We start from the raw sequence: 15,706 nt of genomic DNA, 5'->3' as shown, positions 1-15,706 counted from the left end.
CCCCAGCCTGGAAGGAGGTGCAAGTTCCAGTGGACACAGAACTAGAACTGTCGCCCCACATCACCTGTAACGAGAGCATGGCTTCACCAAGTGACAGAAACAGAGACAAGAAGAGTAGGCACCGATACAGATGTCACATTCATTTGCTTAGGGGATAGAAGTGGGTCTCCTTACCTCCTAGATTCTTGTGCCGTCACACAGGTTGGACTAATAGTATGTCTGTCCCTACACCGCATCAACCCACGCAGAGGTCTTTCACATTTTTTTTTTACACTGCATAAGATAGGACATTACGTGGTGGATGGAACACGGTCCTGCCTTATTGTGCATCTGCAAAAAGCCAAAAGTTCAAGTGATGCCTGAAGTTTTTAGTTTTTATAATAGTTATCCTCCTTCAATCTTATCACAGCAGGTTGGTCCACCCCTTAATATTGTGACCTCCAACACCACCTATGGACAGAAGACAACATGTGAGCTGCTGAATGGCAATTTTCCTGTTGCAGTCTTCTAAGAGAGACTGATGCTTGAAGAGCATACACTGCTTTCATTATATTCCTTCATTTATGTGTTTTCTCTGCTTATGTGGAATGGAGAGATACCAGGGGAGATGATAATGACAACTTCCAGCTACATAAAACATTTAAATCAATTGAAAATGTCTCTCTTAAAAGAACAGACTCAAGTTATTGTGCTCATTTGCCCTAAAAAATATGTGATACATCATAGAGGTGCACACTACCATAGAGCTGCAACACAGTGACAAATATGATACTGTCATCCTTACAATGGCATTATCATTTACATAGATGGAAAAATATATTGGAAGCTTTTGCTTGATACATGGAATTTATCCCCATACTGCCCAAAATTGCCTTAAAGAAGTTGTCCACTACTTGGACAACTCCTTTTCATCCCCCACGCTTGGCCCCGATAAACAACCACACGGGCGCCCGAGGAGAGCGAGTGCTGACACCGCTGGAACGGTGCCAACATGGGAGGTGAGGATAAGCTTTTTTATTTTATCGGGGCCAAGCATTTAGTTCAAGAAGGGGTTGTCCACTACTTAAGAATTATGCTTCGTCTTTCTCTGTAAAAAACAGCTGAAGCAATTAGGCTACGTTCCTATGATGAGTTTTTGGGGAGCTTTTTATGCTGTGTATTTATTACAGCATGCAAGTAACCTATTTTACTTAATAGGTGCAGAAAATTCTGCAATATCAAAAACTCGCCAAAAGCTCAACGTGGGAATGTAGCCTTAAACGTTACCTATGATGGACAGTTGTTTTTTTATCCAAACATACAGAAAAGAGAAGTACATCTCCAAAAAAAACAGCAAGGAAAACTGTGTGAACGCAGCCTCGCAAAATAAAAAATAATCCCAATTTAATAGTTCCAATTGCATCAATACCTGATAATTGTTCTTTCACCATCCACAAGCCTTTTGCAGTACTTATCATAGTTTTGATATATCTCCCCCCAAAAAAATAACATATGGTACATTAATTTAAGAATATAAATTAAAAGGCTACATTAATTTAAGAATTTATTTTAGTGCTTTTCATTAGATTTTCTCACACTATCTTCCATTTTTACTAGAGCTATGATCGTTGTGTCATCCTTTTTCCAAAGGAGTACTGGAAAGTCCTGATAGATCCCACTGATTTGGGGACTGCAAGAATGATGCTGCAGACTGTGCTCTTCTTTCCATAAAGAATAGTGGAAAAGGAGACAAAAAACCTAAATGAGGTACTGAAAGCAAATGTGAACAAAGCCTTAACAACTAGCTAGTTCCATTTTAAAACATATACTTTCCAGATTACTTTCTTTACCAAGGAAATTTCTTTTGATCACTGACATATTAGTCACAATATGTGTGTTAAAGGTCCTATTAGCAAATGTCTCTTAAAATAGATTCCTTTAAGAACTAGTGCGACACAAATGGAATTTTCCATGCAAAATAAAACATACAAAATCACTTTGCGTTAAAAAAGTGTAAGGGTAGACACCAAGCTAAATGCTAAAAATGGAGGTGAAAAATACCTACTTACTTAGTAAGTGTTATTCTGCACACAAGTTTCACAAAGCCCTATATATAGAAATGGGTATAAGGACAGTTCTGTTTTTAGAATGAACTGAATGCCATGTAGATAAGCAAAGAGAAGCAATAACAGGCGCTAATGGGTTTCAAAAGGAATTACAGCTATGACCTTAGGTATATATATTCTACATTAAATAGTGTGAATACAGATTAATAGGAAAATATAACTACTGCTCCACTGAACCTTTCTCCTGGAGGTAAGTTATTACGCACTATATTCCCTATTGATTTACCATCAAAAGTTTCAGGATTTGTCTGAGATTACAAAATAAAAGGATTTCCTTTTTTTCTAAGGAAAACACAATACCTGACTATTGACAGAGTCTGGTATCGCAGCTTATCCCCATGCAAGCAAACGGGACTGAACCACATTACTAGTCACAGAACATGGACAAGAAGGGAGCTGTTTCTGAGAAAAATATGCGAAATTACTACATCTGGCCACCACTTCTAAATCGTAATTGTCAACAGAAATGTTTTGCAAAATGTTTTTGTGTGTGATTTTTTTTTCTACCATCATCCCTCAAGTTTTTTTTTTTTTAGATAACCGGCCTCTGTAGAGTTTACAGAGTCGAAAAATTTGGCTCTTCACTTTTACATTACATATCTACTATAGTAGCCTCAGACTGCCTCATATAACAAAAATTTCCTTCAAGGGGTTGTCCGGTCTTAAACTACAAGTCTGCAGTCACTCTATGTGACGGCACACTTGTGAATCTTCATATTGTGCACACTGTGAGCTGTGAGGATTCTCCATTGCCTGGAGAGGAGGGAGTGTGACTGCAAGTATGCAATCGGCATACATGCAGTCATGTTCCAACTAGACTTTATCCAACCTCCAGCCTAGCTCAATGCAAGTGTATTGAGCATGGCCGGAAACAGTCTAGTCGAAATGTGGCCGGAAGTATGCAAATCGCATACTTACGGTCACATGACCACTTACTGCCAGTGAATCCTCACAGTGTGCAGTGTGCGCTCTATAAGGACTCACAAGTCTGCAGACACATAAATTGACAGCAGATTTGTAGTTTAAGACCTGACAACCTCTTTAGTATTGACAACATTGCCCCCAATAATACCACAATGCCCCAGGCTATCCATAATATTTTTAATGCAAGCCACAATGTAGCTCCTAGTTAGTCATCCATTTCCTTATAAGAGTGACCAAAGTACAGTGAACCAGTAAAGAACTGATATTTAAGAAGCTTTCTATTAGCAGAACACCTTGTATATATCCTATTATAGCATTTATGAACATCACAGTGGGGGATTATCTGCCTAGGTCCCCCTTTATTGTCCAAAGCAAAGAGCTTGCATAAAGAATGGCTCACTCTCTGGAGAACTTGGGCTCTACAAATCCTCCAGAGAAGTTATTCTAGAGGAATCGTGTGGGTGTCCATAGCTTGTTATTCCGATCTGCTGATCGGCTGCAGAATTAAAAGTTATTCAGTTGAAACAACCCCTTTAATCGTGCTCTTGTATTTGTATTAGGCTGATTTTGACACAAACACAATATGGTGCAGATGTGTGGTGACACATATGTCTACAACACAGTGCAATGTGTGCAGCTGGAGACCTTTTCTAGCTGTGATGGTATAATATCCACTTTCAGCAGAGCATATGATGGCAGCAGCCATACAGCCACTTGAAGCTTGCAGCACATTGTCCTTACTGGAAAGCGTTTGTTTGCTGGCCTCGGTGCTGATCTCAGCGCACATATACTGTACAGGCAGCAGCATTTCACTGGCTCTGATTGCGTTTACCTACGAGAACCCACTGTAGGGGGCTCACGTCAAGTGATAATAAGCTGGCCACAAGAGCATATTATAGCTACACCTTATCCACTATGATATTTCTAGCTGAACTAAAGACTAGATAGGGTAAAGGACTGGGCAGAAATCATAATGGTAATAATCCTAACGTGTTCGGCACTTGGAGCTTTTTCAGAATATGAAGAACATTTATTTAAAAAAATAAATGACACAAGAACATGTTGAGCTCCAGCAAAGTGAGCACCAGGAAGAGAACAATTCATCAGCTGGATGAATGAGATCCCCAGGAGTCAGCGCCAAGGGCCAGATGATGGGAATGCATGCATGTACGTGTGTGTATGTAGCTATGTATGTGTGTATGTAGCTATGTATGTGTATGTACAGTATGTGTGTATATAGCTATGTATGTGTGTATCTATGTATGTGTGTATGTAGCTATGTATGTGTGTGTAACTATGTGTGTGCATGTGTGAATCTATGTATGTAGCTATGTGTGTGTAGCTATGTATGTGTGTGTAGCTATGTATGTGTGTGTATGTAGTTATGTATGTGTGTATGTATCTATGTATGTGTGTATGTAGATATGTATGTGTGGATGTATGTATATATATATATATATGTATCTGTGTATGTATGTATGTGTTTGTATCTATATATGTATGTAAAGTTAATATATAGGCGCAGCAGCAGCAAGGAAAAAAGATAGATCAGTGGGTGCAAAGCCTTTCAGGCAAAACCAAACCTCAATGCCTTCATCTCTTTTGGATATATATGTATGTAGCTATGTATGTGTACAGCTATGTATGTGTGTATGTATATATGTATGCATGTGTGTATATGTATATATGTATGTATGCATGTGTGTGTATGTATATGTGTATGCATGTATGTCTCTGTGTATGTGCGTGTATCTACAGCGGGTACGGAAAGTATTCAGACTCCTTTAAATTTTTCACTCTTTGTTTCATTGCAGCCATTTGGTAAATTCTAAAAAGTTCATTTTTTTTCCCATTAAAGTACACTCTGCACCTCATCTTGACTGAAAAAAACAGAAATGTAGAAATTTTTGCAAATTTATTAAAAAAGAAAAACTGAAATATCACATGGTCATAAGTATTCAGACCCTTTGCTCAGACACTCATATTTAAGTCACATGCTGTTCATTTCCTTGTGATCCTCCTTGAGATGGTTCTACTCCTTCATTGGAGTCCAGCGGTGTTTAATTAAACTGATAGGACTTGATTTGGAAAGACACACACCTGTCTATATAAGACCTCACAGCTCACAGTGCATGTCAGACCAAATGAGAATCATGAGCTCAAAGGAACTGCCCAAGGAGCTCAGAACAGAATTGTGGCAAGGCACAGATCTGGCCAAGGTTACAAAAGAATTTCTGCATTACTCAAGGTTCCTAAGAGCACAGTGGCCTCCATAATCCTTAAATGGAAGAAATTTGGGACCACCAGAAGTCTTCCTAGACCTGGCCATCCAGCCAAACTGAGCAATTGTGGGAGAAGAGACTGGGTAAGAGAGCTAAAGAAGAACCCCCAAATCACTGTGGCTGAGCTCCAGAAATGCAGTAGGGAGATAGGAGAAAGTTCCACAGAGTCAACTATCACTGCAGCCCTCCACCAGTCGGGTCTTTGTGGCAGAGTGGCCCGACGGAAGCCTCTCCTCAGTGCAAGACATATGAAAGCCTGCATAGAGTTTGCTCAAAAACACATGAAGGACTCCCAGACTATGAGAAATAAGATTCTCTGGTCTGATGAGACGAAGATAGAACTTTTTGGTGATAATTCTAAGCGGTATGTGTGGAGAAAACCAAGCACTGCTCATCACCTGCCCAATACAATCCCAACAGTGAAACATGGTGGTGGCAGCATCATGCTATAGGGGTGTTTTTTAGCTGCAGGGACAGGACAACTGGTTGCAATTGAAGGAAACATGAATGCGGCCAAGTACAGAGATATCCTGGACGAAAACCTCTTCCAGAGTGCTCTGGAACTCAGACTTGGCCAAAGGTTCACCTTCCAACAAGACAATGACCCTAAGCACACAGCTAAAATAACAAAGGAGTGGCTTCAGAACAACTCTGTGACCATTCTTGACTGGCCAAGCCAGAGCCCTGACCTAACCCCAATTGAGCATCTCTGGAGAGACCTGGAAATGGCTGTTCACCAACGTTCACCATCCAACCTGACGGAACTAGAGAGGATCTGCAAATCCAGGTGTAAAAAACTTGTTGCATCATTCCCAAGAAGACTCATGGCTGTACTAGCTCAAAAGGGTGCTTCTACTCAATACTGAGCAAAGGGTCTGAATACTTATCACCATGTGATATTTCAGTTTTTCTTTTTTAATAAATTGGCAAAAATTTCTACATTTCTGTTTTTTTCAGTCAAGATGAGGTGCAGAGTGCACATTAATGAGAAAAAAATGAACTTTTTAGAATTTACCAAATGGCTGCAATGAAACAAAGAGTGAAAAATGTAAAGGGGTCTGAATACTTTCCGTACCCACTGTATGTATGAATGTGTATGTATGAATGTGTATGTAGCATGTGTGTATGTATCTATGTGTGTGTATATGTATGTATCTGTATATATATACATGTGTATGTATGTATCTATGTGTGTGTAGCTATGTGCATATCTATGTGTATGTGTCTTTATGTGTGTGTATGAATGTATGTATGCCTGTATGTATGTGTATCTGTGTGTGTATATATATATCTGTGTGTGTATATGTGTGCATCTATGTGTATGTGTTTAGCTGTGTGTAACGATCTATATCTGTGTGTATCTAGCTGTGTGTGAAATCTGTATGTGTGTATATGTCTGTGTATGAATACAAGCCCCCCGGACCATTGCTCCACAAGCCCCCCAGTCTGCTGTGCTGTGGAGCAATGTCTGCTGTGGAGCAGCTGGGGAGGCGCAGTGCCAGGACAGGTAGATGGAGGGAGAGCTGGCAGACACCTACCTGCTCGAAGCTTCTCCAGCTTGAGAATAGATATACTTTCCTGGACAGAGCTGCTGCAGAGCTGGGTGCGTAGCGGCTGTATAGCGCCATAGCTGAGCTGTGCATAGTGGCCTCGTCTGTACAGCGCCTTAGCAGTACATTCCGCCGTGTGTCGGGCGCTGCCGTGTGGGGCTGTAGTTTATCCCTTTGTGTATAAAGTCACACATGGCTCGCAGCACGAGTGGGAGCAGGGCACGCTGAGGCTTGTAGTACCACATTAGCAGCCGCCGCGCTGCTCGGCATCAGGTGGTCGCTGGCTCCAGCAGCGGCTCTCTGTGGGCGGGGCGTAGCGTGGGGCGTGGCTATAGGTGAGCAGAAGGCGGGAAGCCTATATAACCACAGAGCCGGCTCCCGGGGCTCGGAGACGTTAGAGACAACGGACCGTGTCAGGTCGGGAGTGACAGAGGCTGAAGCATCAGGGGGAGCGGGGAGGGGACCCGGCGGCTCTTTAGGCGGGCTGAAGGAGGAGGCCGCCGCTTCCCCTGCCCGCGCTCCTCGCAGCTTTATGGACGAGCACCTCAGCCTCCTGCACTCGCCTCCGCCGTCCTCCACCAGGCACCGCACCAACAGCAACATCGTGAACCCGGGCTACACGGACGGGGAGCAGGAGATCATGACGGTGGTGGCGTGTGACAACATCCTCGAGGAGGCGGCGGCGCTGCCGGGGCTCCGCTCCTCCGAGACCTACGAGCAGGACGAGCACGAGTGCTGCGAGCGGGTGGTCATCAACATCTCCGGGCTGCGCTTCGAGACGCAGCTGAAAACTTTAGCCCAGTTCCCGGACACGCTGCTGGGCGACCCCAAGAAGCGGATGCGCTACTTCGACCCTCTGAGGAACGAGTACTTCTTTGACAGGAACCGTCCGAGCTTCGATGCCATCCTGTACTACTACCAGTCCGGGGGCCGGATCCGCAGACCCGTGAACGTGCCCATCGACATCTTCTCGGAGGAGATCCGCTTCTACGAGCTGGGCGAGGAGGCCATGGAGAAGTTCCGAGAGGACGAGGGCTTCATCAGGGAAGAGGAGCGCCCACTGCCCGCCAATGACTTCCAGAGACAGGTGTGGTTACTGTTCGAGTACCCGGAGAGCTCGGGTCCTGCCCGGGGCATCGCCATCGTGTCTGTGCTGGTCATCCTCATCTCCATCGTCATCTTCTGCCTGGAGACTTTGCCCGAGTTCCGGGACGACAAGGAGTACAATGGCCCGGTGCTGCCGCCTGGGAATGGCACTGGCCCCTACCACTCCAGCTCCTTCACCGACCCCTTCTTTGTGGTGGAGACTTTATGCATCATCTGGTTCTCGTTTGAGCTCTTGGTCAGGTTCTTCGCCTGCCCGAGCAAAGCCACCTTCTCCAAGAACATCATGAACATCATAGACATTGTGGCCATCATCCCTTACTTCATCACCCTGGGCACTGAGCTTGCTGAGCGGCAGGGCAATGGGCAGCAGGCCATGTCCTTGGCCATCCTGAGGGTGATACGCTTGGTCAGAGTCTTTCGTATCTTCAAGCTTTCCAGACATTCCAAGGGGCTCCAGATTTTGGGTCAGACCCTCAAGGCCAGTATGAGGGAGCTGGGACTGCTCATTTTCTTCCTCTTCATCGGAGTCATCTTGTTCTCCAGTGCTGTGTACTTTGCTGAGGCTGATGACCCATCCTCAGGGTTCAACAGCATCCCAGATGCCTTCTGGTGGGCAGTGGTCACAATGACTACTGTAGGGTATGGGGATATGCACCCAGTCACCATAGGGGGGAAAATAGTGGGCTCTTTGTGTGCTATTGCTGGTGTGCTCACCATAGCCCTACCAGTGCCTGTCATAGTGTCCAACTTCAACTACTTCTATCACAGGGAGACTGAAGGGGAAGAACAAGCCCAGTACCTCCATGTTGGCAGCTGCCAGCACTTGTCCTCTAATGAGGACCTTAAAAAAACTCGTAGTAATTCTACCCTGAGCAAATCCGAGTACATGGTCATAGAAGAAGGGGTGAGCCCTGGACCCTTCACCCAGCCCAGCTTTAAGACTGCCAACTGCACCACCAGTAACCCAAACTGTGTCAATATCAAGAAGATCTTTACTGATGTGTAATAAGACGTGTAGGGGTCGTGGATGTGTCCAACTCTAGAAATGTCACTACCATCGATATCAGCCTGTCCCACTTTTTAGTGTTCATTTTCTGGGAAGAAGCTCTAGGATATCACAGAGGGGCTGACCCGCGGAGGCTGCACATTTCTTTATCCTTATTATTTTGGGGAGAGAGGCTAGCTACCTGTTCCCCCTTCCGAAGTGCTGCTTTTAGTAACCTCAGATATGGGACTGGTGACTGCAGAGCATTTCATGCTTGTTTTGGATTATTATACCTCAGTTTGGAACATTTCTTTTGGGATTTGCTATCATCGCACTTGGTGAAAGGACAAAATCCTTCCTTGTCTAATACTAGTTCATTGGCAGGCAGTGACCACTAGAAGAGAGCTTCTGATAGATAACATAGACGTAAGCAGCAGCCAAAACTGCAACAAGTGTTCCCTTTCCCTATGAGTGCCAAGACCTATGACTGGAGCTGCCCCCTGCGCTGTGGCTGTTGTTATGCTGTGACAGTCTACATGCCAGGAGAAGATTAAACTGCTGGACTTGCTTTTCATCGGAAGTTACTAATTCTGACCCGTGTGATGCAGTTTCCATAGCAACATAGGTTTCCCGAGAAACCCAGTTGTCATGGCATCCCTGTTTCCATAGCAACCATCCAGATGGTTCCAACTTAACACAGACGCTGCTGTTGGGAAAACGCTTAGAGAAAGTTAATCCCAGTGAGATTTGCAAAGTAGGTATGAAAAGCTGACGCTCACCTGAGATCTGGAATCTGGAGAGCCAATCCAACCCCACACTGTGAAGGTCACCCTCATACTTCCAAGACGGAGATGAGGGTGTAAGCAAAGAACACATTGCTGGTCCTCCATCATATCATGGGTTTGGGCATGGGAAATGAAGCCCTCCTCCCCCAACATATAGATGTTCAGTCAAAAATAAATTGTAGCATTAGAAGAAAAGCACTTTAGGAATGGAAATAAATCCGCACTTACATGACTGTACAGCAATGAACAAGCCTTACAAAGAGAAGAAGAGGGGCTGGAAGTAACCAGCTCTAGAAATGCAACCTGGTCGCAGACCCCTTCACCAAGGGGAGTAATAGAACCTGAGAACGGTGAGTTCATGAATATGCAGCCGCTAACACGGGTGGACGCACACATCTGCTTGCATATGTAGATAGTTATATATAACTTTTATCCCCAGACCTACACTAGGTATTCCAGACTGGTAGAAATGTCAAACAATAGTGATGACAGATATGGATAGATATATAGTAGGATAAGGTAGATATGTATGTATTCATATAGGTTCTGAGCTAGATAAATATGTATCTGGATCTGATTCCTTACCATAAGTGTATGTGCACAGGATCCGTACTGTCAGAGCTTTGAACGCAGCAAGAGAAATTGACATGCTGCGGTCTGGAAAGATGCGCCGCGTGTCCACGGATGATCCGCAGGTGCACGGAGACACATAGTGGGCATGGGATTTCAACATCCACTTTGCTTGTACTGTAGAATGCTGCGGTTTGCACGCATCGCAAGTGCACTGCGTCCAATTCACAGTTTCCTGACTGTGTGCACATACCTTTAGACTTGTTTCCAGTAGGCTCATAATACATTTATTTTCAGACGTCTTACTCGTGTATGTGGCTTATAAATTTGTTCTCATACTTATAGGGTATATATTTCAGTGCTTTTGCCCATGTGACTTGCCAGGTTTACTTATTACCTATTACCTTGTTAATCAGTAGATGGGATGTCATTTGGCGTGAGATCCAGTGTTGGGACACCCACCGATCAGCATGTCATCACCATAGGTGATATTTTGTTTTGATCGGATAAGCCCTTTAAGTGTGCAAAAAGGCTTGGTATATGGAAATAATTTGACAGATGGGTAAGTGATGTATGCGGTTAATGTGAGAGACTGTTGACATGACTTGTTGGGTTACACTGACATTAAAAGTGTATCACAACATACAGTGTTATTACTGACCGTAAACCATGTAATTTGTATGGGGGCTTTGGATTGGGAATGTTGAACTTTAACTTCCTATTCTTTTCTCCAGGCAGTAAGCTAACACCAGAGGTCTGCATGGAGGAATGAGGTGTCTGGCAGTGGTTTACACTGAAAGATTATTGTGGATGATTGTTCTTAAAGGAGCACTCCAATTAACCTTTTTCCCCCTAAACCTATGTAATTGTTAGTGTAGAGTCAGTGTGTTTATATACTCATTGATTGCAATCCTCTCCGGTATCCAGCGCTGTTTCGCTTCTCTTCTGAGTTATGTGACAGCAATGCACTCTCTGGATCACATTGCTCTCGCACATAGAGTTCAGTGTGAGCCGGAAGTCTCTTTTATAGTGTAAATCTATGGAGTTTCGCTCTGGTGCTCTGTAGACTTACATTGTAAATGCCACTTCCACAGAGCACTGTAATTTCGAGAGTCTGAATTGCCGTCATGTGAATGAGAAGAGGAACAGAACAATGCTGGATACCGTAGATGACGGCAGTCGGTGAGTATAATAACACACTGATACGGCCTTCTGACTGCACCCTTAGAGGAAAAGTATAATAGAAACACGTCACCACCCTGCTGTATTTATCACCCACTCCTGGTTTTGGCTTACAAATACTGAGGTAAAATACTGACCAAAATACTGCTGTGAACATGGCCTTATACTGAATCTTTTCTCACAAAACTGTGTATATACACTACCGTTCAAAAGTTTGGGTTCACCCAGACAATTTTGTGTTTTCCATGAAAACTCATACTTTTATTAATCAAATGAGCTGCAAAATGAATAGAAAATATAGTCCAGACATTGACAAGGTTAGAAATAGTGATTTTTATTAGAAAGAATAATTTTCTCCTTCAAGCTTTGCTTTCGTGAAAGATTGCTCCCTTTGCAGCAATTACAGCATTGCCGACCTTTGGATTCTAGCTGTTAATTTGCTGAGGTAATCTTGAGAAATTTCCCCCCCATGCTTCCTGAAGCCCCTCCACAAGTTGGATTGGCTTGATGGGCACTTTTTGCGTACCATACAGTCAAGCTGCTCCTACAACAGCTCAATGGGGTTGAGATCTGGTGACAGCGCTGGCCACTCCATTACAGATAGAATACCAGCTGCCTGCTTCTTCCCTCAATAGTTCATGCATAATTTGGAGGTGTGCTTGGGTCATTGTCCTGTTGTAGGATGAAATTGGCTCCAATCAAGCTCTGTCTACAAGGTATGGCATGGTGTTGCAAAATGGAGTGATAGCCTTCCTTTTTCAAAATTCCATTTACCTTGTACAAATCTCCCACTTTACCAGCACCAAAGCAACCCCAGACCATCACATTACCTCCACCATGCTTGACAGATGGCGTCAGGCACTCTTCCAGCATCTTTTCAGTTGTTCTTCGTCTCACAAATGTACTTCTGAGTGATCCAAACACCTCAAACTTTGATTCGTCTGTCCATAGTACTTTTTTCCAATCTTCCTCTGTCCAATGTCTGTGTTCTTTTACCCATAATAATCTTTTCCTTTTATTAGCCAGTCTCAGATATGGCTTTTTCTTTGCCACTTTGCCCTGAAGGTCAGCATCCCAGAGTCACCTCTTCACTGTAGACGTTGACACTGGTGTTTTGCGTGTACTATTTAATGAAGCTGCCAGTTGAGGAGCTGTGAGGCATCGATTTCTCAAACTAGAGACTCTAATGTACTTGTCTTGTTGCTCAGTTGTGCAGTGGGGCCTCCCACTTCTCTTTCTACTCTGGTTAGAGCCTGTTTGTGCTCTCCTCTGAAGGGAGTAGTACACACCGTTGTAGGAAATCTTCAGTTTCTTGGCAATCTCTCACATGGAATAGCCTTAATTTCTAAGAACAAGAATAGACTGTCGAGTTTCACATGAAAGTTCTTTTTTTCTGGCCATTTTGAGAGTTTCATAGACCAAACAAATGTAATGCTCCAGATTCTCAACTAGCTCAAAGGAAGGTCAATTTTATAGCTTCTCAAATCAGCCATACCATTTTCAGCTGGGCTAACACACTTGTGCAAGGGTTTTCTATGGTTTTCTAAACATCCATTAGCCTTCTTACACAGTTAGCAAACACAATGTACCATTAAAACACTGGAGTGATGGTTGTTGGAAATGGGCCTCTATACACCTATGTAGATATTGCAATAAAAACAAGACGTTTGCAGCTAGAATAGTCATTTACCACATTAACAATGTATAGAGTGTATTTATGATTAGTTTAAAGTTAGCTTCATTGAAAAAATAAGGTATTTATTTAAAGACATAATGACGGTAATTCTTACAAATACTTCTATTGTTGAAATGGCTTCAGGAATGATGCTACAGTCGAGCAGAACAGCAGTGAAATAATCCTATTTTTGCTGTTAACCAAGGTTAGGGGTAATTTGTATTCTGATTAAAGCCATAGGATGTGAAAAAAAAAGACTAGTGTCTGCTGAAGAGAAGCAGGCGTAGGATATGTGAATTCCCTGGAGGCTTCCAGCTGTATTGTTACATAGCCATTACCCAATGTGACATTTATAGATGAAAACCTTGTGATTGTCTTCAGATCACCTACTAAGTTTCTTCTATAACTATTTTCTAAAAGATGAAAATAGGAATAATAGCAACTTGCTACACGGTTTAGTTAAGCGGTTATGTATCAGTATGAGAGAGAGTGGTCCTGTGGTCTTGTACGACTGGAGTAGGAGAGAGAGTGGTCCTGTGGTCTTGTACGACTGGAGTAGGAGAGAGAGTGGTCCTGTGGTCTTGTACGACTGGCCCTGATCTTGGAGGACACAGGTGCAACTCTGCTGCTGTTCATTATAACACAATGAGATGATTCAATTTCAGTCTATACCCTTATTATGTATGTGCTGCGCTTCATAGGATGAACGCTCACTGACTACTTATGAAATTAGAGCATGTCTAGATCTCTGACGTAGGCCACCAGACTTGCAATTAATAAGACTCACTGATCAAAAAATTGTTAAGAGCGTCAGAAAATAACTTTTTTTTCCGCTAGGAAACTGGATTACAGTCATTGATAAATTACCCGAAGAGGTGTTTGTTGTAGCCCAAATTTATCTGATTTCTATGACCATCCTAAAGGTTAGTTTACTCGGGGCAGTTATTGCTGGGAGGTATTTATTTCTGGACAGTGATAATGAGATTGTGGGGTGCTGATAGGCTACCGTGGTAGCCGGTGCCCTACTAAACTTCTCTATCATCGGCTTCTCTCTACTACCATTAAGCCCAGCGTACGACCAGTCTTCAAAGCAGATTGTCATTGCTGCTATAAACTGCTATACTAAAGTGTTGCAGTATATAGTCCATAATCATAAAGTGAAAATGATTATGAAAATAATAATTTATAAAACTTTGAATCATTCCCCTTTTTCCCAATTCAAAAATAAAGAAATTAAAGAAAAAGCAAATCAAAACCCCAGAATTGTGTTTAAAAATATATGTAAATGTGGTACGGTTGCAATCGTACTGACATCAATTATACTTAGTGATGGGCGAGCACTAAAAGGCTCAGGTGCCTGTTACTCGAATTGAGCAAATCGTAGTGCTCGGGTTCTCGTTTAAAGTAAAGAGCATAATGGAAGTCAGTGGGAAACTCGAGCATTTTTCCGGCAGACCCTACCAGGAGGTCTGAGGGGGACAGAAAATTGCTCTGGACGCATCTCTGACTCCCAGGTCACTGCTGAGAACAATGTTGTCAGAGTATTATGCCACTTTTATGGACTGATATTAAAACATACAAAACTGAAGATAAAATGGAATGTATAGGAAAAAAGGTTACAAAATCTTCTTTCTCGTATAATGACTTGTATGTAAAAATATAAAAAAGCGAAGAAAAAAAAAAAACACCATCTGTCATCGTATGTCCCTGTTGTTTTTAGCAATAAATAAAGTAAATGACATGGGGTCCCCCTATTTTTAATAACCAGCTAAGGGAAAACAGACACCTGCGGGCTGATATTATCAGGCTGGTAAGTTACATGGTTATTACCCCCTTCCCAGCCTAAAAATATCAGCCCACAGCTGGCCCAGAACTGGTACATCACATTAGATGCGCCAATTCTGGTGCCTGTCTCCGCTCTACTCGATTGCCCTGGTGCTGTGGCAATCAGGGTAATGGGATTTGGGTTTGATCACAACTGTGATTTGTCAAAAATCAAAGCTGACATCAACCTCTGGTGTTGGTAATGGACAGTCTGTCAGACACCCCCATTACTAGCTCAGTAAGAAAATATGAATATTTTAAATAAATATTCATATTTTAATTGTTTTTCAAATATTTTACATTTTTTAATGGTCTAAAACATGAAAAATGATTTTAATAGTTTTGATATTTTCAACTTTTAAAAAGGGAGCAGTTGCTGACATTGGTTATGAAAACCAATTGTATTGCTAGCTCTCATTACAGCTGCTATAAATGTGGCCGGGATCTGCTCGCATGTGCCCGACATCACTGCTCCCCTTCTGGGTGTTTGCAAAAGGAAGGGGTGGGGATAAAGTTTAATGTCAGTGCGGAGTCATTTTTTGGTGACTGCAATGTTATACTGATGTGTGGACAGTGTCCCTGAGTACTGCTGAAAAAAAATTCTGAAGTTTATTGAAAAAAAAAAAATATAGCTAATAATTGATTTGTGCCACCATTTTCTGAAACCCATAACGTTTTTATTTTTCAAAGATGGGGATGTGTTTTTTCCTGGTGCGC

General features: G+C 42.7%; 1 protein-coding gene and 1 long non-coding RNA gene across 2 annotated transcripts in view; one reads left to right on the top strand and one right to left on the bottom strand.

The window, feature by feature from the left end:
• Nucleotides 1–7,326, bottom strand: part of LOC141225813 (uncharacterized) — a 43,755-nt gene extending 36,429 nt beyond the window's left edge. Inside the window, exons 1-2 of the long non-coding RNA XR_012293055.1 lie at nt 6,850–7,326; nt 175–450 (exon numbers count right to left, since the gene is read on the bottom strand). This is a non-coding gene — a long non-coding RNA (uncharacterized lncRNA). The remainder of the gene's footprint in view (nt 1–174; nt 451–6,849) is intronic.
• The window catches only part of LOC141225797 (potassium voltage-gated channel subfamily A member 3-like), a 75,671-nt gene continuing 67,132 nt past the window's right edge, over nt 7,168–15,706 (top strand). Inside the window, exon 1 of the mRNA XM_073667103.1 lies at nt 7,168–10,088. Coding sequence (XP_073523204.1) covers nt 7,394–8,974 — 1,581 coding nt within the window. The 5' untranslated portion in view covers nt 7,168–7,393 and the 3' untranslated portion in view covers nt 8,975–10,088. The remainder of the gene's footprint in view (nt 10,089–15,706) is intronic.

Source organism: Phyllobates terribilis, unplaced genomic scaffold (assembly GCF_046119375.1).
Source record: "Phyllobates terribilis strain yellow unplaced genomic scaffold, ASM4611937v1 Scaffold_2__4_contigs__length_985480577, whole genome shotgun sequence".
Taxonomy (NCBI): domain Eukaryota; kingdom Metazoa; phylum Chordata; class Amphibia; order Anura; family Dendrobatidae; genus Phyllobates; species Phyllobates terribilis.
The sequence above is the reverse complement of the archived record's forward strand: the minus strand, read 5'-3'. Positions and strand labels throughout refer to the sequence as shown.